General features: G+C 47.0%; 1 protein-coding gene across 1 annotated transcript in view; it reads left to right on the top strand.

The window, feature by feature from the left end:
- Window positions 1–23,888, top strand: part of LOC146839195 (CD5 antigen-like) — a 418,739-nt gene that overhangs the window by 375,163 nt on the left and 19,688 nt on the right. The window contains exons 5-6 of the mRNA XM_085603215.1: window positions 4,411–4,731; window positions 15,927–15,959. Of these exons, the coding sequence (XP_085459341.1) occupies window positions 4,411–4,731; window positions 15,927–15,959 (354 nt within the window). The remainder of the gene's footprint in view (window positions 1–4,410; window positions 4,732–15,926; window positions 15,960–23,888) is intronic.

Raw genomic sequence — 23,888 nt, forward strand, 5'->3', positions numbered from 1 at the left:
TCACCGTGTAATAAACTCACTACCTGTACTGGGTCCAGTGAGGCTCATTTGTGAAACCTCAGCTCAACCCAGTTTAATGTTCATGGCCCACTTGTGAGGGCTTGCCTGAGCGCTAATTGTAATTTTCTAACTTTGCAGACTCATAGTCAATCAATCAATCAATCAATCAATCAATCAATCAATCAATCAAGGCATTTGTAAAGCACACTACTCACCTGGAGGGTCTCAAGGCGCATAGGGGGGGTCAGCTACTGCTCGAACAGCCAGGTCTTGAGTTGCTTCCTGAAGGCGAGGTGGTCTTGGGTCAGGCGGAGGTGGATGGGGAGGGAGTTCCACGTCTTGTCAGCCAGGTAGGAGAAGGATCTTCCTCCCGTTGTGGCTCTTCGGATGCGGGGGATGGCGGCGAGGGCGTGGCTGGTCGATCGAAGCTGGCGGGTGGGAGTTTAGAAGGTCAGGTGGTCGTTGAGGTATCTTGGGCCTTGGTTGTGGAGAGCTTTGTGTGCGTGGGTGAGGAGTCGGAACGTGATTCTCTTGTTGACGGGGAGCCAGTGCAGGTTTTTCAGGTGTGCGGAGATGTGGCTGTGTCGGGGAATGTCCAGGATGAGGCGTGCTGAGGCGTTCTGTATGCGCTGGAGTCTTTTCTGGAGTGTTGCTGTGGTTCCGGCGTAGAGGGAGTTGCCGTAGTCCAGTCGGCTAGTGACGAGGGCCTGGGTGACCGTCTTCCTGGTTTCGATGGGGATCCACCGGAAGATCTTACGTAGCATGCGCAGGATGCTGAAGCATGATGAGGAGACGGCGTTGACTTGACTGGTCATGGAGAGGGAGGAGTCCAGGATGAAGCCCAGGTTGCATGCGTGGTCTGTTGGTTTGGGTGCGCTGCCCAGGGCAGGGGGCCACCAGGAGTCGTCCCAGGCGGAGGGTGAAGATCCCAGGATGAGGACTTCCGTCTTATCTGAGTTCAGTTTCAGGCGGCTGTTCATCATCCACTCGGCTACATCTTTCATCCCTTCATGTAGGTTGGTTCTGGCGGTGGCGGGGTCGTTGGTGAGGGAGAGTATCAGCTGGGTGTCGTCGGCGTTGGAGATGATGTTGAGGTTGTGTTGGCGTGCGATGGCCGCAAGGGGGCTCATGTAGATGTTGAACAGTGTGGGGCTGAGTGAAGATCCTTGTGGTACGCCGCAAATGACTTCGGTGGCCTTTGATCTGAACGGGGGAGGCAGACTCTCTGTGTTCTTCCGGCGAGGAAGGAGATGATCCAGTCCAGTGCCTTCTCTTGGATTCCGATGTTGTTGAGGTGCTGCACTAGGGTGCGGTGGCAGACCGTGTCGAATGCCACGGAGAGGTCCAGGAGGATGAGGGCCGCTGTTTCCCCGTTGTCGAGCAGGGTTCGGATGTCATCGGTGGCTGCGATGAAGGCGGTCTCGATGCTGTGGTTGGCCCGGAAGCCGGACTGTGAGGGGTCGAGGGATCCATTCGTCTCGAGGAAGGTGGCCAGCTGTTTGTTGACGGTCTTCTCGATGACTTTGGCAGGAAAAGGAAGAAGCGAGATGGGGCGGTAGTTTTTGAGGTCGGTGGGGTCTGCTGATGGTTTCTTCAGTAGGGCGCTGAGTTCGGCGTGCTTCCAGCTCTCTGGGAAGGTGGCGGTGTCGAAGGAGGCGTTGATGAGGTCCCGTGGGTGGGGTGCGATGATAGAGTCGGCCTTGTTGAAGACGTGGCGAGGGCAGGGGTCTGTTGGAGATCCGGAGTGGATGGAGTTCATCGTGCAGATCGTGTCTTCGGTGTTGATCGGGGTCCAGGTGCGGAGGGTGGTGGTGGGGGGCGTTGCTGTGGTCGTAGGGTGCGTCGGCAGTGTGCTGAAGCTGTTGTGTATGTCTGCGATCTTGCTGTGGAAGAATGAGGCGAGCGAGTTGCAGAGGTCTTGCGAAGGGGTGATGTCGTTGTTTCCGGTGCTAGGGTTCGAGAGCTCTTTGACGATGTTGAACAGTTCCTTGCTGTTGTGGGCGTTGTTGTCCAGTCATTCCTTGAATGCGGTTTTCTTGGTGGCGCGTATCAATTGGTGATGTTTTCGAGTGGCGAGCTTGAGGATGGTCAGGTTGTCTGTGGATGGGTCTCTGCGCCAGGCTTGCTCGAGGGCTCGGCAGTTCTTCTTGGAGCTCTTGAGTTCGTCGGTGAACCAGGAAGCTTTCTTGGTGCCGAGTCCGGCGGGGGGGGGTCTTCAGTGGAGCGAGGTCGTCTGCGCAGTCGCTGATCCACCTCGTGAAGTTGTTGGCGGCTTGGTTGGGGTTCGCTGAGCTTTCGGGAGGGTTCTGGCTCAGTGATGTGGTGAGCTGGTCGGCTGTGAGTGTTACCTTTAGGTGGAAGCACCCAGTAATGGATTAATACTCACCTCTGATGTCTGCTGTGCCCTACACATCATGAGCTCAGAACCTGGAACTCAGCTTCTCAGGTTCTGTGATGAATAATTTTACTACCAATAAACTAAGTAATAGTAAACAACAGATAAAGTTAGAGAATGTATGGGATGAAGCATTATATAAGTGCTATAAACAAAGGAATTAATAAGGGCAACAGTAACAATTGTTGGCTGCCAAACGCATAGTCAGCTCCCCCAATTAAGAGTCTAGTGGACCACCAGGGTTACACTAATAGAGCAAAATGTACTCCTTCAGTGTAAACCTTTCTCCGATGACCAGAGAAAGCATGAGACGTCGGAAGTAAGTCCTTCCACCATGCACCCTTTATGGAATGGGTGGTCAGATGGCTTCATTTCCTGTCTGTAAAATTCATAAATATTCTGGCAGTGAGAGACGGTTAAAATAAAAATATAAAATAACATGTAATACACCTACACTGTGGGAGAAACTCCGACTCTAAATGACTTTGTATAAAGCGCTGCGATGGTGGTTCTTATAAACCCATAGATTGGTCTTAGGGCCGACAGTGAGCTTTACATTTGATGGGTGAAGTATTGCTGGACATACCACCCTGACTGCCTTTACTCCAGCCCACACCACCCTGACCGCCTTTACTCCAGCTCATACCACCCTGGCTGCCTTTACTCCAGCGCATACCACCCTGACTGCCTTTACTCCAGCGCATACCACCCTGACTGCCTTTACTCCAGCGCACACCATCCTGACCGCCTTTACTCCAGCTCATACCACCCTGACCACCTTTACTCCAGCGCATACCACCCTGACTTCCTTTACTCCAGCGCATACCACCCTGATCACCTTTACTCCAGCGCATACCACCCTGACTGCCTTTACTCCAGCGCATACCACCCTGACCACCTTTACTCCAGTGTATACCACCCTGACCGCCTTTACTCCAGCGCATACCACCCTGACTGCCTTTACTTCAGCTCATACCACCCTGACCACCTTTACTCCAGCGCATACCACCCTGACTGCCTTTACTCCAGCGCATACCACCCTGACCACCTTTACTCCAGTGTATACCACCCTGACCGCCTTTACTCCAGCGCACACCACCCTGACTGCCTTTACTCCAGCGCAGACCACCCTGACTGCCTTTACTCCAGCGCATACCACCCTGACCACCTTTACTCCAGTGTATACCACCCTGACCGCCTTTACTCCACCTGCCATACTCCAGGCCACCAGTGTGGGAATTATAGATGCTGAATTCTATAGTCTGATAATATTTTAATATTATTCTAGGAAGGACTCCAATATTCTTAAAGTTATCCGTTCAAAAAGCTCCCAGGAAACTGATTTTATTTTACCGATGCACACGATTGTTTAAGACCAGTAACTCATGTTGTATCATGTATTAACAACAGCTTATTTCTACACATTTAATATACTTATGTATTTAATGGTGAGCTTCTGCTAATATGCCAGAATCTCTAAATGGTGAATTTAATTCACAGACTATTTTTAGATCTTATCAGATATATAAATTCAGGATTTACAGCAGGACAATGCGCAGCTTCTCAGATCTGTGATCTCAGGGAGGAGAAGCAGTGAAACCTGCTGACTGCTGATGTTGCATCTCTTTACTCACCTTTGAATATCTCCTTTCTAGAAATAGTTAATGTACTCAATATCTCTTCCCTTCTCTCCCACTGATCATAGGTGGTGTCGATGAGATATTGTATCTCTTTACTGTCGTTTGACTGTCTCCCTTCTAGAGTGGTCAATGTACTCAATATCTGTTCCCTTCTCTCCACTGGTCACAGGTGGTGTCGATGAGATATTGTATCTCTTTACTGACCTTTGATTGTCTCCCTTCTAGAGCGGTCAATGTACTCAATATCTGATCCCTTCTCTCCACTGGTCACAGGTGGTGTTGAGATATTGTATCTCTTTACTGACCTTTGAATGTCTCCCTTCTAGAGTGGTCAATGTACTCAATATCTGATCCCTTCTCTTCCATTGTCAACAGGTGTTGTCGATAAGATCCTCTTGGTCAATGCTGGTGACGAATGCAACGGGAGGGTAGAGATCAGGCATGGAACGCGATGGGGGACGGTCTGCGATTCTCACTGGGATATGAAGGATGCTGAGGTGGTCTGTAGACATCTTGGATGTGGATCAGCTTTAAGAGCACTAAACACCAATCACGTGTTCGGAGCAGGATGGCACCCAGTGTGGCTGAGTCGGATTCGATGCACAGGAGCAGAGACATCCTTCTTCGACTGTCCTCATGATGCGTGGGGGAATAATGCCTGTCACATCAGAAGTGCCGCTGGAGTGGAATGTTCAGGTAAGAGAAAGAAGTACAGAGGAACAATTAAGTTATGAAAACTAATATCATGAAAGATCCGATTGTAGTATGCTATGACAGCTGAAGGATTGGCCAGCGCTAATTGGGTGTGGTGAGTGTGTGGTGATAACTCATATCCAGGTCTATCACTTGGTGATTCACAACCATTTGGATATCCCAGAGTGTGATGCAGAATGATTCATTGATAGTGCCAGCCAATCACAGTGCCCGTGTCTCTCTTCTACACTACAGCATCACGGGAAGGATTTAATGTATATTAGAAAGGCCAACACCTCTACTGGGTCATGCATGAGAGGAGGCGGCAGAGCTTCAAGAGTCAATCAACAAGCAGGTATCTTCAATCAGACACTGTCTACTTCTGGAGAAACTCACAAACCTTGGAAAGGAGGTTTGGGGGCCTTGAATGTTCAGCCCTTTGCATCCGTGCTTCCTTGTGAGCTGGGCTGGTGATGGTTGGAGCAACAGGGAAGGTGAATAGAAGGATAATAGACAGAACAGACAGACAGGAGTGAGCAGAAACTAAAAATTCTGAACGTTTTTTATTCAACTGGGTTAATAGTTTTTAGTTGTTTCTTTATTTCATTGTTTTAATGTATTTTATTTAAAATAATGTTTATATAATGACTGAGCCAGCTGATAGCTTTTTCAAACTACTGTTTTTGTCCACCTCCATCCATTTCTTGGTGTTTTCTAGGCCCCTATCAGAACTTTAATTACGCCGAAGTAATTGGAGTAATTTCTGTACACCAGCTCACGTAATTTGGAGGATAAATCCTGCCATGAGAGCCCATTTATTGAGCATGCGTGGGTGATTGCGCTCGCTACTTACATTCTGCTTCATTCAGTAAATTCCACGCAGAAAATGCTTCTTCACAATAATTTTGTGTTAGTAAAATAGTGGTAAAACATGGATTAAGTTAGGGGAAAATCTGAATCTTAAAGCACATTTGGCGAGTGGCTGCTCAAGCTCACTGTTCATGTTCTGTTGCATTCAGCATATTTCTTCCCTCACATCCAGTATGGACATAAGAAATAGTACTAAGTCCAGAATTACTCCTCTTGCGGAATTCTGCATGATCTTGCAGAATTCCGAGCAAATTCATTATGATTAAGCTACACCGCTTTACGTGAGTTATGCCCACCCATTGTTTTTACTTCTAGAGGCCTAGGCCCCAGATCACACTCACTTTGGACTTGGCATCCGACCAGTCTAAGGCCCTTCTCAGACCCGACTCTCTGCCACGAGGCCTCACCTCACTCCGCTCCTCCTCTCTCCCTCTCCATCTACTCTCACTCTGCTCCCACCAAATCCTTCACACTTTCGCTTGGACTTGTGCTTTTGTACTCTGCCTTTTCTGCTGTATTGTAATTGGCGTCTCTGAAATTTGTTTTCTATGCCCTGTTGTCTTTTGTGCTTTAGCTCTTGTGCCCATTACGTTAGCAGCGTATGGACCGTTCCTGCGGGACAGCGAAGCTTGTTTTCAGCGTACAGGGTTTGGCAGCCAGGGCTGTACGTCTCGAATCGGCGGGGAAGGTTAGGTGCCATGTGGCCGGGAGGGATATGGCGCGTACTAACGCTTTTGGATCAGCGTAGACGAACGGTGCCGGGCGGCAAAGACACGGCTTTGCGGCGGATGTGGTACGAGTCGTACTGGCGCCAAATCCAGCGGGAAACAAGCAAGAATTGTCCAGGCAACTCAGTTTTGGAAGGCAGATGTGTCCAATGGTCCTGGGACTCAGTTCAGGGGGAAAGCTCTTCTTCCAAGCCCTTGGAGATAGTTGAAAACAAAGTGCAAAGTCTCTCTTAGTCTTTTCCTCTCCTTTCTCAGCAAGGCACCAACTGCAGGCCAATCCCCCAGGTCGGGGAAAGTTACTCCTCCTTCAGCTTCTTCCAGGTCCTTCTGGTCAGGCAGAGTTCCTTCGTGGTTCAATCAGGATCTGATTTCTTAGGAGCAGGGCTCCTTCTTTTATAGCACAATTCTTTTGTTCTTTGTCGCCAGGGGGCCTGGGCCTGGCTCAGTCCAGTTTTGGAGCACTTTGTTGTGGTGACTCTGCTCTTTCCTTTCAGCAGCAGGGCAGAGACATCAGCCGCTCCACAGGGGGCGGAGCCGGCATTGTGGTGGCAGAGCACAGGTCTATTCAGAGTCAAAGGTGTACTCCTCCCACCCATCCTGGTGTAATCTCTCTACCCACCACCTGGCAGCCAGCCTGTCTCCTGGAATTCTCCAGCCCTGCTCCTTTACTGTTACTAGGCAGAACACACACACACAGCAGAGGCGGACTGAAATGGCGAGGTCAGTAAATACTAACTTTCTAAAAGTAGCATTTGCAAACACAGGATATTAAAATGACCTTTGCTAAAAGATGTATTTTATTATTCCGAGTTCAGGCATACTAAACACGAATTTCTACCATGCTTCCTGAGCCTGCTAGGATTATAGAGTGTTATAATCTAGCAGCCCATTCTGGCCTATGGAGAGCAGGTAGCCTTACAATAGTGAAAAACGAAAATGGCTGTAATTCACTATTAGGACATGCCACACACCTCAGGGCATGTCCTACCTTATCCTTACAATGCACCCTGCCCTAGGGCCTACCATAGGGGTGACTAATATGAAGGTAAGGGAAGGTTTGGGGACTGGCAAGTGGGGACACTTGCCCAGTCAGCATGACAGTACCAGACTGCATGCAGGTTCTGCAATGGCAGACCTTAGGCACAGTTTACCAGGCTGCTTCTGTGGGTGGCACAACCAGTGCTGCAAGCCCACTAGCAGCATTTGGATATACAAGCCCTTGGCACCCCCGGTGCACTCTACTAGAGACTGACAGTAAACCAAATAAACCAAACATGGAAGTCAATTCACATAATACATTTTACCATAGGGAGCACTTGCACTGTGGTACTGAATGGCAGTGGCACAGTGCCCTGAGCAGCTAACACCAACACAAAAACACATTGAGGCACAGACAAAAATGGAAGGGTGACCCACGCCAATGGTGCCAGGTCTAACAGTGTCTGTCCATGTCTATCTTCTTTGCTCGTTTCTCATTTGTGTTTGCCTCTTGTGCTCTTTTTTTGCTTTTTCTGCTAGTTTGTCCTTTGTGGCAGTTTGTCTTTTGTGCCCATTTCATTGCCCGTCCCAGACGTCTGTACCCATTTTTTGCCCTTTCCTAGCCTTTTTGTGCTCAAAAGATACCTCGCCCAGATCAAAGAAGCCAAAAAGCTGCCCTTGTGCTCATGCTAGAATCCTGGTCCAGCTCTGGCAAAGAGCTCATCAACCACGTCAAAGTGGTCATCAATCCAACAGCTGCGCTCCAGTACCATCATCCCCTCACAGGACATCTACAACAACCTTTCTGACTTTTTCCAATAAACTACTTAAGATTCACACCAACTTCGCATTCCCAACCTACTGTGAAAGACATCAATACCGCAAACCCCGCCACGAAAAAGGAGCACCCACATTCCGGAGCCCTCTCACCACAGATGACACTGCCAGAATGATGCAGACCATCCACTCAGGGTTCACTGCAGACCCTGCCCTCACCACATGTACATCTTGGGGAGCACACTGATCAGCACTAACCTTACCACCATCATCAACTACTCCATCCTCAATGGAAACTTCCTAGATAGCTGGAAACACGCAGAGGTCCTTCCCCAACCAGAAGGATCTCAGCAACCACAGACCCATCTCGCTCTTTTCCTGGCCAAAGTATTGGAGAAAGAGTTCAGCAATCAACGCTCTTGAACAGCAACACCTCCTGGACTCCACCCAGTGAGAGTTCTACAGGAACCATAGCACAGAAACTGCCCTCCTGAGAGCAACAAATGACATCAAGTCCATCATGGACAGAGGGGAAACTGCCGCTTTCAGCCTGTTTGACCTCTCAGTGACCTTTAAATCCATCTCCATTGGCAATTTCATTACCAAAATCCAGCACTCAAGAATTCAAGGGCCCGTCCTGAGTTGGATTGCCTCCTTCCTCTTTAACATGACTCAATGAGTCAGACTCTCCACTTTCACCACTAAATATTAGAAGCTTCTCTGCAGAGTCTCCAGGGGCTCCTCCCTCAACTTATTTCTGTATAATGTGTACATGGCGGATGTATGACGTTACAACGCACACTTTTACAACGCATGCACTTACAACGCATTTTTTACAATGCATAATCCATTACAACGCACTACACTTACAACGCATGACACTACAACGCATTTTTAAAAACTACCATTACAACGCATACCATTACAACGCATAATATTTAATTGCATTTAAGGTAAGTATTAGATAGTATAGGGGTACAAATTACTTTTCTAACTCCAGGGGGTGCAACAGTAGGGTAAGTGTTGGATAGTATAGGGGTAAAAATTACTTTTCTAACTCCAGTGGGTGCAACAGTAGGGTAAGTGTTGGATAGTATAGGGGTAAAAATTACTATTCTAACTCCAGGGGGTGCAACAGTAGGGTAAGTGTTGGATAGTATAGGGGTAAAAATTACTATTCTAACTCCAGGGGGTGCAACAGTAGGGTAAGTGTTGGATAGTATAGGGGTAAAAATTACTATTCTAACTCCAGGGGGTGCAACAGTAGGGTAAGTGTTGGATAGTATAGGGGTAAAAATTGCTATTCTAACTCCAGGGGGTGCAACAGTAGGGTAAGTGTTGGATAGTATAGGGGTAAAAATTGCTATTCTAACTCCAGGGGGTGCAACAGTAGGGTAAGTGTTGGATAGTATAGGGGTAAAAATTGCTATTCTAACTCCAGGGGGTGCAACAGTAGGGTAAGTGTTGGATAGTATAGGGGTAAAAATTACTATTCTAACACCAGGGGGTGCAACAGTAGGGTAAGTGTTGGATAGTATAGGGGTAAAAATTGCTATTCTAACTCCAGGGGGTGCAACAGTAGGGTAAGTGTTGAGGTAAGTGTTGAGGCCCCCAGGTTTCAGTCCGGACTGAAGGCGGTGGCTAGCTGGCTGACAGGCAACTGCCTTCAGCTTAACGCCAGTAAAACAGAGGTGATGGTCGTCGGGAAGGGTGTGGAGCTGTGGGGCGACCACTGGTGGCCTTCAGAGTTGGGACCTACTCCGATCCCGGTATCGGAAGTGAAAAATCTGGGGGTATGGCTGGATGCGGGCCTCTCCTTTGTTGGCCACACTAAAAAAACCGCGGCCTGTTGTTTCGGTCTTCTGAGGGGTTTGAGACCTGTTCTCAAGTTCTTTGATGCCCCGACCAGGCAACTGGTAATCCAGGCTACCATCATCTCTCGCCTGGATTATGCCAGTTCTCTCCTGGCTGGGGCTAATCAGTCTGAACTAACCCGTCTACAACGGGTTCAGAATGCTGCGGCTAGGGCGATCGTGGGCTTGCCTAGATTCTGCTCGGTGACAGGTGTCCTTCGCTCCCTACACTGGCTTCCGGTCAGGAAGCGTATCCTCTTCAAGGTACTGTGTCTTGCTTTTAAAATCCTGCGAGGCACAGGTCCGGAGATCTTGTCGAGTTGTCTGTCGTTCTATGTTCCTGCCCGCAGCCTTCGTTCTCAGGGTCTGGCCCTTGCGGTGGTTCCCAGATTTAGGCTTAGCCGCATGGGAGGCCGCTCGTTCAGGGTTATGGCTGCGTCAGCATGGAACTCCTTGCCTGTTGAGATCTGCATGTTGGAGGACCTTTTGACCTTTCGGAGGGCTATAAAAACTTTCTTGTTTTAGCCCTCTTTTAGTATCTGTTTTTAGCTTGTGGTTATGTTACGTGCTTCCTTGTCTTTGCGCCAGGACGCTCCTTGGCTGGAGTATCTGTGCGCACAATAAATAACCGTAACATAACATAACATAACATAACATAGTATAGGGGTAAAAATTACTATTCTAACACCAGGGGGTGCAACAGTAGGGTAAGTGTTGGATAGTGTAGTGTAATATTATGCGTTGTAATGGTAGGCGTTGTAATGGTATGCTTTGTAAAGGTATTTTTTTAAAATGCGTTGTAGTGTCATGCGTTGTAAGTGTAGTGCGTTGTAATGGCTTATGCGTTGTAAAAAATGCGTTGTAAGTGTAGTGCGTTGTAACAGTTGCGTTGTAAAGGTTGTTCCCCGTACATGGCACTCCTTGCCCATACTATCAGAGCCCACAGCATCAACTCTGACTCCTACACCATCGACACTCAAGTCATACTCTCTGTAACTGACACAATCAACACCACTAGGGCCAATTTTACCTCCTGCGTGTTCCCCGTGGCCAACCGGATGCGAGAGAACTTCCTTAAACTTAACATGGGCAAAATGGAGATCCTGATTTTCAGAAACAAGGGCTCCCCTTGGGACTCCTCCTGATGGCCACCTGACTTAGGTTCCTCACCCACCCCCACACACCACACCAGAAACCTCAGCATCATCCTTGACGACAAACTTGCAATAAAAAAACATGTCAACGCTCTGGTCGTATCCTGCTGCTTCATCCTCAGAGTGCTTCACAAGATTTTCAAAGGACTCCCCCGCACACAAGGCACATTGTCAACCAGGCCCTCATAACCAGCAGACTCCGCTACAACAACTCAAACTAAGTCAGCATCTCTAAGAAGCTCACACAAAGATTCCATTCCATCCAAAACACTGCCACCAGACCCCTCATACATCCACGCATACAAAGCCTTCCACAACACTTGACGAGCATACCTCAACTATCGACTTCAATTCTACTAATCTTCCAGACAGTTACACTCCATATCTTTTTTCCTCTTACGATTCTCATGAATCTACATAAGCAAGTCAGGCCGGCATGGCTTCTCCTTCATCACTGCCAAGAACTGGAACTAACGTCCTCAACATACCAGGACGGCCACTGCGCTTGTCAATTCCTGTAAGAAACTGAAGACCTGGCTGTACAACTAGGAGCACCTAAATACCATCACAGGGGATAAGCTGCACCATACAAATCAACATAACATAATATAAACTGGATAAAAATACAACAGTTCAACAAAAAACACCCCCAAACGACAAAGCAACTGAACTATACAATTCAACAATGTAAAGTAAGGTAGGGAGAGATGTAAGGTAAATAATGATAGGAGAAATAGCCAGAATTAAAGAGTGGTAGAAAGAGGAAGAGAGGAAGGTATACGAGAGAAGAGTTGAACATTCCCTCAACTTTATACAATAAAAATGTGTCTGTCATGGCTGAGGAAGTTGTTGGAACAACCAGGGATGGATTTCAAGCTGTAATTCTGCCATCTTTTCAATCCCAGTCATAGCCATCGCCCATTGGGTAGGAGGATAGAAATCTTTGAAAATTGAGTCACTAGAAGGTGCAACTTTCTTATCCTACAGGAGGAAAGTGTTATTGTGAAGTGCATCGTGGAGAGCAGACCAGGGCATCTTTAAGCATCTACCACTGTTGTGAACACTCAGAATATGGTAGTAGCTGACACTTCTAAGGATGTCAAAATGAAGCAGGAGATCAGGCTCGCTAAATGTGTCAATATTTCTATGATTCACCTCAAATTCTATATGCAGCTGCAAAAGACCAATGGATACGAGACTTTGAACGCTCTCAATAAACTGCTGACGGTGGGTAGTGGCCTGTGACCCCCCAGAAGACACTTCTCTTGGCTAATGCAAGTTAATTTCACATGTGCATGCAACTGGGTCACTGGATGTATTGCAAAAATCTCTGAACATGAACATGCCAAATGTGAGGCCCTTGCAGGTGCACCTTTATAAGACCGGGATGTGACATCCTGTAGAAGTGTACACTTTTACTGCAATAAATACCATTACCAATGAACTAAGTAAATACATAAAGAAATCATTGAATAAATCAGTAGAGAAAGAAAGAAATAAAGAAAGAAATTGAGCTTTTTTGAAAAGTTCAAAATCCAAAGCAGCAGACTTGTTTCCTGCATGCAGCGGCCCTAGAACTTCAGGGTTGGATATAATGATTCCTGATCACCATCCTTTAATTGTTGGGTTGTAGGGACCCATTGATTAGCAGCGATTCTGCCAGGCAATCAACACTCAGCTGGTCTTAGTGTTTTTTTGTGACAGTAAAGAAACTTTAAATTATGTGGTTATAAATATTGTTCTGAGTCCAAAAGTTAGGCTTGTTCCAGCGTTACTCAAAGTATTTTCAAAAATTGCATTGATAACGATTTGTAGCTGGTACCTCACGGTGTTGGTAGATTCTGGAGCCAAAGTGTATGTTTCTCTTAATACCTTAATTTCTGACGTCTTTTTTTGGCTATTTCTCATAATGCGCTCTTAGGCATTCATAACTTATTTCCATATAAGCTATCTGTGCCAAATTTGTGTCCGTTCTTCTCGACATAATGGGGTATCTAAAAGAACCAAGGGTTTTGGATTCACCTGGAGGGCTTTTCAGGATAGCTTTGTTCACCTTCCTTGTGAGGGATTAGGACTCCAATGTTGCCAGCACTGACCTTTTAACCTGCTGCAATCAATAGAACTTCTTCTTGTACACTACTTATTGCCAATGTCGCCTAGGTTTCTTCATTGCTATGCAGTTGAAGCCTCACCTTGGCACTTCCTAGACACTATGGCACTGAGAGACTCATCAGCAGCCCTAACTAGCTTCAGAGAACATAGACCACAACAAACACAGGAGCAAACATTCAAAACAAATATTCAAGATGTGCCCCCTAATCATTAGGTTGTGTAGACCATTTTGCTACTCAGTTGAGGGAACCTCTTCATCAGTCGTAAGAACCTCTTTTTTTACAGTATCTACACAAATCTCCCAGATCTGAGAAGATTGTCTTGAGCCATCTCTCTGTGTTCTGCAGGTTCTTCCAGGGGCTTTCCTAAAACCTTTGGATTACAACATGTTTATTGTTTGAGTCCTGTGTGAGGAGTACAGGGTTTAAGTTAAATATTACACATGTAGGTAACCTCTCCCCACCACTGTTCCGGTGTTCTCAGTCTTCAACATGCAAGTTGGGAGGAAGTAACCCCTCCCACACTACCGTCTTTTAATATATCAAATGATGCAACACATTAATTGTTATTCTCTCAACAATATAAATACTTTTTCCAGTCAGTAGCTCAAATATTTTTCAACCATCAGACACTGAGAAAAACTATGCTACAATGAAACAACTGCAATGGGTCCCTCTCCTTTATAGAAGACTTTTCCCAGAAACAGCAGCTTTGATCATCCTCAGCCTTCGATACAGTATGCCACCACACGCCATTCGAAAGACTCTACCACATCGGCATCCAAGGGGACGCGCTTAGATAGATCACTTCCCTCCTCACAGGAAGAACCCAAAGGCTCCACCTCCCATCTGAATCCAAGGAGATCACCCCAGGGATCATCCCTTAGCCCTATGCTCTTTAACACTAATATGAGCCCGCTTGCCAACATCATCAGAAACAACTTCACAGATGCATGACAAACGTCACTGACTGAATGAAGAACAACTGACTGCAGCTGCACACAGACAAGATGGAAGTACTGAATTTTGGCAACAGCAGCTACATCAAATGACTCCTGGTGGCCATCAGACCTAGGATCCAATAATGCCAGAAACCTCTGAATCATCATTTACAACAAGCTCACCATGAAATCACAGATCAACGTGATCTCCTATACCTCAGCACTGTGCGTGTGCTACGTAAGATCTTCAAGTGGCTACCCCTATCATGAGTAACACTGTGACACAAGCCCTCATCACCAGCCGACTGGACTATGGCAATGCCCTCTACGAAGGAATTTCCACACACCTCCTACAGAGACTTCCAATCATACAGAATGCTGCAGCCAGACTCATTCTTGGCATTCCCTGATGAACCCACATCACACCCTACTCCAGGCATCTCCACTGACTCCTCATACAGAAGAGATGCCAATTCAAGCTGCTGACCCACTCACACAAGGCTCTACACAACCTACATTACCCACCACCTGAATGTCCACCGATGGTCGAGAAGACTATGCTCCACCTCCCTTTCACCTGCCCATACTCCCTGCATCCACTGGAGAAGAAGTGGTGGGCGCTCCTTTTTCCACATCGCAGCAAAGAACTGGAACAGTCTACCCGCGCATCTCTGGACCATCACCTCACTTCCGTAATTCTGAATGGCCCTTAAGACCTGGCTGTTCGAATAACCTGCAAGCGCCTGGATAACTTATTGGGTGATTAGACGTACTTTATATATCCAGATTGATTGATTGACCGTCTGTTGCGTTATAGATGAGACATTTGTTGCAGGTCAACCCGCGTATCATGCTTCTAAATCAATATTTCTAGTTTTGTATGCACTAAATGGAGCACATTATTGGTCAGACAGGAGATCAAAAGGCTTACAGTGGACACCAGTTCACCTCAACAGGCTTTCTTTGTATATGGACTGGGCTAAGTTTATTGATGGATTGCGTTGCCCTCACGTCACACAAGGTGATGTAAGGGCAACGCCATCCATAGATCAGATTTGCAAAGTCACGTAAGGCCACCATGTGTGGACCTGTGTGGCTTGGTAAATCTGAAGTAAGACAAGGTAGCGCAAGTTGCTGTCTGCATGATTCTGCCACGGAAGGACATAAAATATTAACCAATACTGGTATATATGGGAAAGCATCAGAATTCCACGCCTTCCCAGGGAGATGCTACAAGAAATATCTTTACTTCTACTCGTTGTTTCCTCTTTGTAAGTGGGCAGCATTCTGCAGCACACTTCGAAAGAGGAAAAAACTCTGACGATTCTTTCTATGCAGGAAAGTATACCTTTCTACACAAAAGCAATCCAGCCTGTAACCCAGGCTCCCTTGTACCATGGTGTAAGGGTGTTTGCGTTGGCACTAGGCAGCAGTTTGTGCACCAGCGTAGGCAGAGAACAGGAATGCGTCATATCTTGATAGATATGGTGCCTTCCTGCCCTCTCCCTTCCCGGCAGTGCAGCAAGATGTCTTGGTGCGTTGTGTTGTATGAAAATATTTCAAATCTGAGCCTGAGACTCTAGAACAAGCACCTACTGATCCTCAAATGTACTCGTTTGTTGGTGAGATCCAGGGAACGTCTCAGCACAGACTGTATAATTTCTCCTCTACACACTGTGAGACTTTTGCTGATATAGTCTGCATTTGTACACATTTATTGTTCGGACATCAGTTTGTATTTAAAACAAGGATTAATGATTTTATCTTCATTTGTTTCTCTTTATAGAGAAGAGGAAACTTCAACCACAGATGTACAAAGGTAAATTCATTTTCAACAATATATGCAGACATTTACACATGTTTTGCCATAGGATATCTTTTGATTAATGTTTCTGCATTTTTCTTATATAGCTCATCACTTTTTTGCTCATACTACTGACCATACTCTTAGAAGGCATTCCATGGGTGGAGCGAGGGTGTTACCACACATCCACGGTGCCAATGGTGCCTGCTTTGGTGCTAGGCAGCAGTTTGTGCATCAGAGCAGGCAAAGATCAGAAATGTGGCATATATTTACAGATACGGTGCATTCCTGCCCTCTTCTTTACATGCAACGTAGCGCTGTAAGGTGTTTTGCTGGATTTCGTTGTGTGAAATAATGACAAAGCAGGGCCTGTATATCAATTCTTCATAGAATAGGTTATCGGTGTTCACAAACATTGTTCGACTGTCCCACAACAGAAATCATTGGCACAGATCTCAATAGATCGCTCACCTTGGGTGGCCTTGCCCGGCTTGATAAATCTAGAGTAATGCAATGGAGCACAAATTGCTGCGTTGTGTTTCTCTGACCAGGGAAGGCTTTCCATAGGTGGAACGTGGGTGTTCCCATGCATCGACCCCTGGATTTTGGTGCATTTCCAGAATCATCATTACAGGTAAACCTGGCAATGCAGCAAAACCCTACGCCTCCCCAGGTGGGACATAGTGAGGGGAAACATCTTTGTTTCTCCTCGTTACTTCCTCTTCATATGTCTGCTGCACCAGAGGCTAAAGTTAAACTTTCTAAAAGTGGCATTTTCAGAATTGAAATTTTAAATGCAACTTTACCATAAGTTGTGATTTTATATTGTGATTCCGGAGACAATGTGGTGTAACAGCCTGAGCTACCATCTTTGGAGTTTGGGAACCAACTAATATCCCTGTGCTTACCAAAAATGAATGTGTCCATGTGGCATTTAACTGGTGCTCATGTAAAGTGCTCCAAAACCTTAGGGTTGTGTTTGTGCTACATAAAGCTGCAAAAAAAAGAGACACCAGACTTTGGGGTCTTATCTCTCCCCAATTGGAAATTACACTTGTAAAATGAAATAAGGCAATCCAAAGTATTTTTCACCACCAGAACCTTTAAAACTTAAAACTATCTGTCCAGCTTTTTAAATTCACTGCACTCTACCATTGGGGCTGTTCAGGGCCTACCCTATGGGTGAATTACATATAATAAAAAGGAACGTTTGGGCCTGGCCAGGGGGTTATACTGCAAGTTCGGCATGGCAGCTTAAACTGCACCCACAGGCTCTGCAATGGCAGACCTAAGATATGTTTGAAGGGCTGCTGAAGTGGGTAGGACTGTAAGTGCTTCAGGCCAACTGGTAGCATTTAATTTACAAGCCCTGGGCACATGCGGTGCACTTTACTAGGGACATATGGGTAAATTAAATATGCCAATTGTGTATATGATAATGTTACCATGTTTTAGGGAAAGAACTTAAGCAATTTAGCTCTGGTTAGCAGTGGCAACGTGCACAGAGTCCTAAGGCCAACAACAACGAAGTCAGCAGAAACAGGAAGTCTGACGGCAAAACGTTACGGGTAACCATGCCAAGGATGCCAAGCCTAACGAGCACATTTTGTCTAATTGTACCACAGAGAAGTTGCCTTCTCCCAGAGACCTGGGGAAGGCAGCTGACAAGTGGGCTAGAACCAGGGTGAAAAAAGGTCCATGGTGGGAGTGACCACAAGAAGGGTACTCAGACTTACGAACAGGGGAAGGGGGTGAGCAACAACAAGGATAAAAAGAAGGGGTTTCCAAAGGCCCCCAATGTTCTTCTGAGGAGAGGGCCCCAGTACTCTTCCCAGTCTAATGGTAGGGGTTACCAAGTTAATAATTTGGATCGTAGAAAGGCATCTGGGGCATGCTTTGACTGTCACCAGCCAGTGCAGAAGAGAGGAGATCCAGCATGCTCCAACATCCCCAAGTGATGGTCAAACCATGGGATAGACTAGCATAGGTGTGGGGATGGAAGTGTACTCTGGGAAGGCCAAAGGATATACTGAGGCCACTTTTGTTTTCCTGGGTGGGGTGGATGTTGAAGCCCTGGCTGTCTCACCTCCAAGCCTGGAGAAGTATATAATATGTCAAAGATCAATGGGACTAAAGTAGAGGCTCTGAAGGATACAGGTGCCAGTGTCACTATGGTGGCATCCAAACTGGCTTTCCCGGACCACATGATACCTGGTGTTAGTCAGCAGGTGACCATTGCTGACAATGAGTCTAAGTTCCATCCAATGCCCTTGGCAAGCTTAGAGTGGAGAGGGATTACTGCCTTAAAGAAGGTGGTTGTGTCCCCTGCCATCCCAGTGGAGGGTCTGTTGGGAAATGATCTTGAGAATTCTGCATGGACAGAAGTCGAAAGGAAGGTTTGTGCAGAAATGCTGAGTGTCCCTGAGTGGGTGCGTGTTACTACCAGAGCACAAGCAGCACGTCAGGGAAGTCATGAGAACTTGGGTCCTGCAACAGTGACCCTAGGGACCCAGAGTAATAGAAATGCCAAGGAATCTGCTAAGGCAGCTTCAAAGAGGTCGCAGGACCACTGGGAGAGTTCACCTGAGGTAAATGCCCTGGCGGCTGGAACGGGAACTGAAGCTGAAGGAGTCTGGCGTAATCTGGAAGAGCTTCTTAGTACAGGTTGGCCCTTCAGAGAGGACCATGCCAAGGGCAAAAGTTGAGTCCTACTCTTGAAGGACTTGGGCAGCAAGCTGCAAGGCAAGAGGAGGCAGATGTCAGTTGCACCCAGAGGATCTACTTTGAACATGAGCTTCTCTACCCTGTAACCAGGTACCCCAAACCAGGGGCTGCCAGGAGAATGTTGGTACCCCAAGTGTATAGAGACTTTATTCTGACCTTAGCTCATGACATCCCCATAGATGGACATCTGGGACAAACCAAAACCTGAGTCAGGTTGGATGCCAATTTTTATTGGCACCGGATGTCTGAGAAAGTGAAGGAGTTTTGTTACCCTTTCACTTATCAAGCCAAAGGCAAGACAGGGGGACAACCAAAGGCTCCCTTAATTCCACTTCTAGTGTTGAGGCTCCTTTTGAGAGGATAGGGATTGACATTGCTTGTCCTCTTTACTGTCCAGCTGCATCTGGGAACAGATTCATTCTAGTGTTAGTGGACCATGCCACTAGGGATCCAGACACTATTCCCCTCTGGACTGCCACACCTTTCGCAACAGAAAAGGTCTCACTTGATATTTTTACCACAATGAGTTTTCCTAAGGAGGTAGTTTCAGATAGAGAAGCAAAATTCATGCCAGGATACCCAAAGGCTAAGTGCAATGAATGTAGTGTGAGGAATAAGTTCAACGCATCCTATCACCCCCAGGCAAATGGTTTAGTTGAAAGGTTCAAACATTAAAGGATATGATAATGGGAAATTCTCAGAAGGAGATTGGATGTCCTGTCAACCTGTCTCTTGTTTGGCTACAGAGAGGTAGGTGCCACAGAAGGCAGTTGGCTTTAGCCCCTTTTAACATCAATCAATCAGTTAATCAGGATTCTTATAGAGTGCAACTTCTCCCCTATTAGGGTCTCACGGCTCTGTGGGGGGGTGGAGGGGACGGGGTGGGGAGATCTGCGGTTCAGTCTAAGAGCCAGGTCTTGAAGTCCTCCCAGAATGGTGATTGCCCAAGTAGTAGAGGCAGGCAGTTCCACGTCTTCACAGCGAGGTAGGAGAAGGATCTTCCTCCAGCTGGCCAGCATGGCCAAACTTCTATTTGGCCGCCATACTGTAAGAGGCCCATTGAGCGTAGTTAGGGAAGACTGGGGGAAGCATCTCAAAGAGCCCAAGCAAGAAATAGTGTTCTATGTACTTGACCTGCGTTCCCTTAAGCTGAATACATGAAGATGGCATGCACAAATCTGAACGTCAGTCAGGAGCTTCTCAAGCTCAGGTATGACCAACCATGAGCACTGGTTGAGGATGAAGCAGGTCAGTGGGTGTGGATGTTGGCCCTCTAGGACAAGTGGCATGTCCCTCCCCCTATTTGGAAAACAAAGGGGAACTCACTTCCTTGGTAGAGTTAGGCACCCCAAGGAGCCCTAACAGGGTACTCCATGTCAATCGTCTAAAACCATACCAAGACAGGGCTGAGATGATCATGCTGATGGTAACTAATGGTGGTCAGGAGAAGAAAATTGAAACTCTCCCTGACATACTATCAAACAACCCGCAAGATGGCTCAGTGGAGGGTGTTTTCTTATCAGACTCGCTGCTGACCAAAAGCAGACTGATTGTAGGTAAGTCACAAATTAGTGTCCTAAGCTCTTCTCCTTGACCCCTGGTAGACAACATGGTGTGTACATGATGTGGACACTGGTGACCGTCTCCCTGCCACAAAGTAGATATACAGACTGTGTGACCATGTCAAAAGATGCATCAAAGGTGAACTAGCAAGATGGCAGAGCTAGAGATAATATAACCTTATGACAGACCCTGGGCTAGCCCAGAAGCACTGGTCCCCCAAACATCACTCAAAGGGGGGGAAACCAGAGGTGAGGTTTTGTGTGAATTTCAGGGGTTTGAATGCAGTGACTGAACCTGTTGCACAGCCCATCCCAGGGAACTGTTGATCTCATTGACCGACTGGATGCAGCCAACCTCCTAAGTACTTTTGACTTAACCTCAGGGTACTGGTAGATTGTAATCATGGAGCAAGCTCACCATTTTTGATCGCAGAGGGCCACTTTCTGTTGAAATTGATACTCTTTGGTCTGAAAAATACACCTGTCAATTTCCAAATGCTGGTGAACAGAGTTCTCTCAGGACTGAACAACTTTAGTGCAACATATTTGGATGATATTGCTGTATTTAGTTCCATCTTGGAGGATCACCTGGTCCACCTGATGTAAGTTTTACAGGCCTGGCAGCAGGCAGGCCTAACTATCAAGGCCCTTATGTTTCAGATAGGGCAGAGCTCTGTTGTCTGCTTGGGCCACCTTGTAGGTAGAGGCTAAATGCAACCTCTCCAAACCAAGATTCTTACCATCCTGGAGTGGGCGGCTCTCAAGACAAAGTCCCAAGTCTGGCCTTTCTTTGGCTCGACTGGGTACTACAGGAGGTTTGTTGAGGGGTATGGCACCATTCACAAAACCTGCCTCCAAAAACTTGGAAAGGCTAACTTCATTGGCATCAGGATGCCAAAAGGCCTTTGACACCCTGAAAGCGGCTATGTAGTCAGCGCCTGTCCTGAAGACAGCCAAATATGGAAAGGAGTGAATTGTACAAACAGACCCTTCTGCACATGGGATTGGGGCAGTGTGGTCACAAACAAATGATGAGGGCCATTATCAGCCAGTTTGGAATTTCATGAGGTGACTCCCCACTAATGAGCAGCATTGCAGTGCCCTTGAGAGGGAAGCCTTTGTTGTTGTTTCATCCCTGAAGAAGCCGAGACTCTACCTGTTTGGGACTTACTTCAAGGTTCAAACTACCCACATGCCTCTTAGATGGCTGATGCAGATGAGAGGAGAGAACCCAAAATTGTTGAGGTGGCCCATTTTCCTATAGGGTATGGACTTTACAGTGGAGCACAGACCAGGGACAGACCATGCCAATGCAGATGGCCTTTCCAGGTTTTTTCGCTTAGACAATAAGAACTACCAGGGAATAGGTTAGTTGCTCCTCACCTTTTGTTTGGCAGAGGTTATGTAGGAAAGTTCCCTTTTGTTTGGTCACCCACACACTTTTTACTCCAAAGCTGATGGTTATGACTCTGAAAGTTCACCGGAACCTGCTGCCGAGGTCTCAGTGCCAGAGCTCTCTCGCTAAAACACGATGTAGCAAGTTGGTACTGCCAGTATGCAAGGACTTTAATCCCCTTATAAGTCCCTAGAAAAGGTCTACCAAGGGTACCAAGGGCATGGGTGTTAAAGGAGTCACCTGGGCCAGAACCACTATTTGTGCCACACTGAGTGACCGAAGTTCAGAGATGACAGCAGGCCTGCCATTGCAGACTACAGGAACAGTGATAATTGCTCCAACTTGAATTTGCTCCCACCAGGTGTGTCAAGGTTAAAACTCTGTCTTTAATATATGTCTGTCACCTAAGGTAGGTCTCAAAAGCCCAGTTGGCGGTGTGCAGTATAGATGTGACGTCCCTATTGTAGTCCTTTCCATTAAAGACTATTATAAGTGATCAGCAGGGCACAGGTTAATATGGTCATATGCGGTATCAAACATGGGCCTCCTCACTTCTGACATGATTTTACTGTCAGCACTTATGTGGCATGCACCCTGGAGGCTACGTTAGAAACCCCTGATGAGGGGCCATCACTGACCCGAAATGCCTTGGGTTGAATAAGTATTTGTGTTGCAAATACAATTGCTGCCAAGAAATCATTGGAACAATGGCATTGATTTACTGACATGGTAACCCAGCTTACGCTTGTGACTAGGCATTTGGCGCTTTAATTCCTCGAACCTGTGCTTGGACTTTAGTTTTAAATATTCCCGTTTTGCTGCATTTAATTTTCTATTTCATTGGATTATTCCCTGTTTTTAAGTTCGTATCCACATACTTGCACCTTAAAATTAACAGGCTCACCGCGATTTCAGCGGGTCCCTAGCCTGGTAGAGCGGACACCTAGTGCTATCTTGGGGGTAGGAAGGGTCGGATAGCGGGCGCCATCTTGTGTAGCGGTCTAGCAGCTAGGCTGACGTGCTAGACCTCTATTTAAGGCAATTATGTCTGCGCGCAGCGTTGGCGCGCAGCGGGCGCGCTGTAATCGCGCCGGAGTCGCGCCAGAGTCCAGCCCGTCTGCGCCCGTCCGCGCTAAGGACGGGCTGGAGGACGGACAAGGCGAGAAGTCAGCCGGACATGAAGATGCCAGTAATGTAAGCTATTCGTATACGTATAATGATTTAGCAGTTCTTAGACCCCCACGCTTACAATGTCATCACTCTTCCCCCCCGGAGGCTTTTTTGGACTCTCCGGGTTGTGGCTGTTATTTGCCAATATGTACCTCGCCGCTAAAGTGTGTGTCTTCTTTTAATCCTTCTATTACGTCTAATGTACCTCTCAACACTAGGTCTGAGAGTGGTTTCCTTATCAATGTCAGATCATTGATGAAAAATAATATAGCCTTTAGCGAGTTTGTGTTGGTTAGAAAGCCCTCTTGGGTGTTCCTAACAGAAACATGGGCCTCTGATTCCTCCGGTCCGGATCTGGTAGATGCCATCCCCGATGGCTATGCCCTTGCCAGATTGGACCGTGTGGGACGTAGAGGAGGAGGGCTTGGGATTCTACACCAAACCTCTCATTCCTGTCGTACCACTCCCTTATCTGCTCCCGCGGATTCTTTTCAGGCCCTACATTTTATAATAACCTCTCCTCTCGCTGCTCCTTTTGCGGGTATACTGATTTATAGACCGCCAGGACCTAGAATTGATTTTAGTCAGAATCTGTTTAACCTTTTAGAACCTTATTTTGGATGTGAGCATCTGACGATCCTGGGGGACTTAAATTTTCACCTGGATAACCTTGACTCCAGGGAAACCCTTTCCCTCCTGGACTCGATGTCTGCTTGTGGCTTTAAGCAATTGGTTAATTACCCTACTCATCGGGCTGGTCCTATCCTGGATGGGGTTTTTTCGAATGATTCTAGGATTTCAACTGTCCGGCCAATTCCTTTGGTTTGGTCTGACCATTTGGCTTTTCCTCTGGAGCTCCAGGCTCCTCCTGCTAATATTAGGCCCAGTGTACCTAGTAGAAAAGAACCAAAGCGTAATTATAAGTTGATCTACAATGAGACCCTGGCTCTTTTAATTCTCAACAGCAAGACCGCCACAGTGAGGGACGTCAGCATGGCGGCTCGCGAATTGACCTCCTCCATTGGCAGGGCTGTTGATATATTGGCCCCCGTCTCCCTACGTTACTCTGCTAGGAAGAGTCGGTCGGCCCCC

This window comes from Triturus cristatus, chromosome 4_2, assembly GCF_964204655.1.
Source record: "Triturus cristatus chromosome 4_2, aTriCri1.1, whole genome shotgun sequence".
NCBI lineage: Eukaryota > Metazoa > Chordata > Amphibia > Caudata > Salamandridae > Triturus > Triturus cristatus.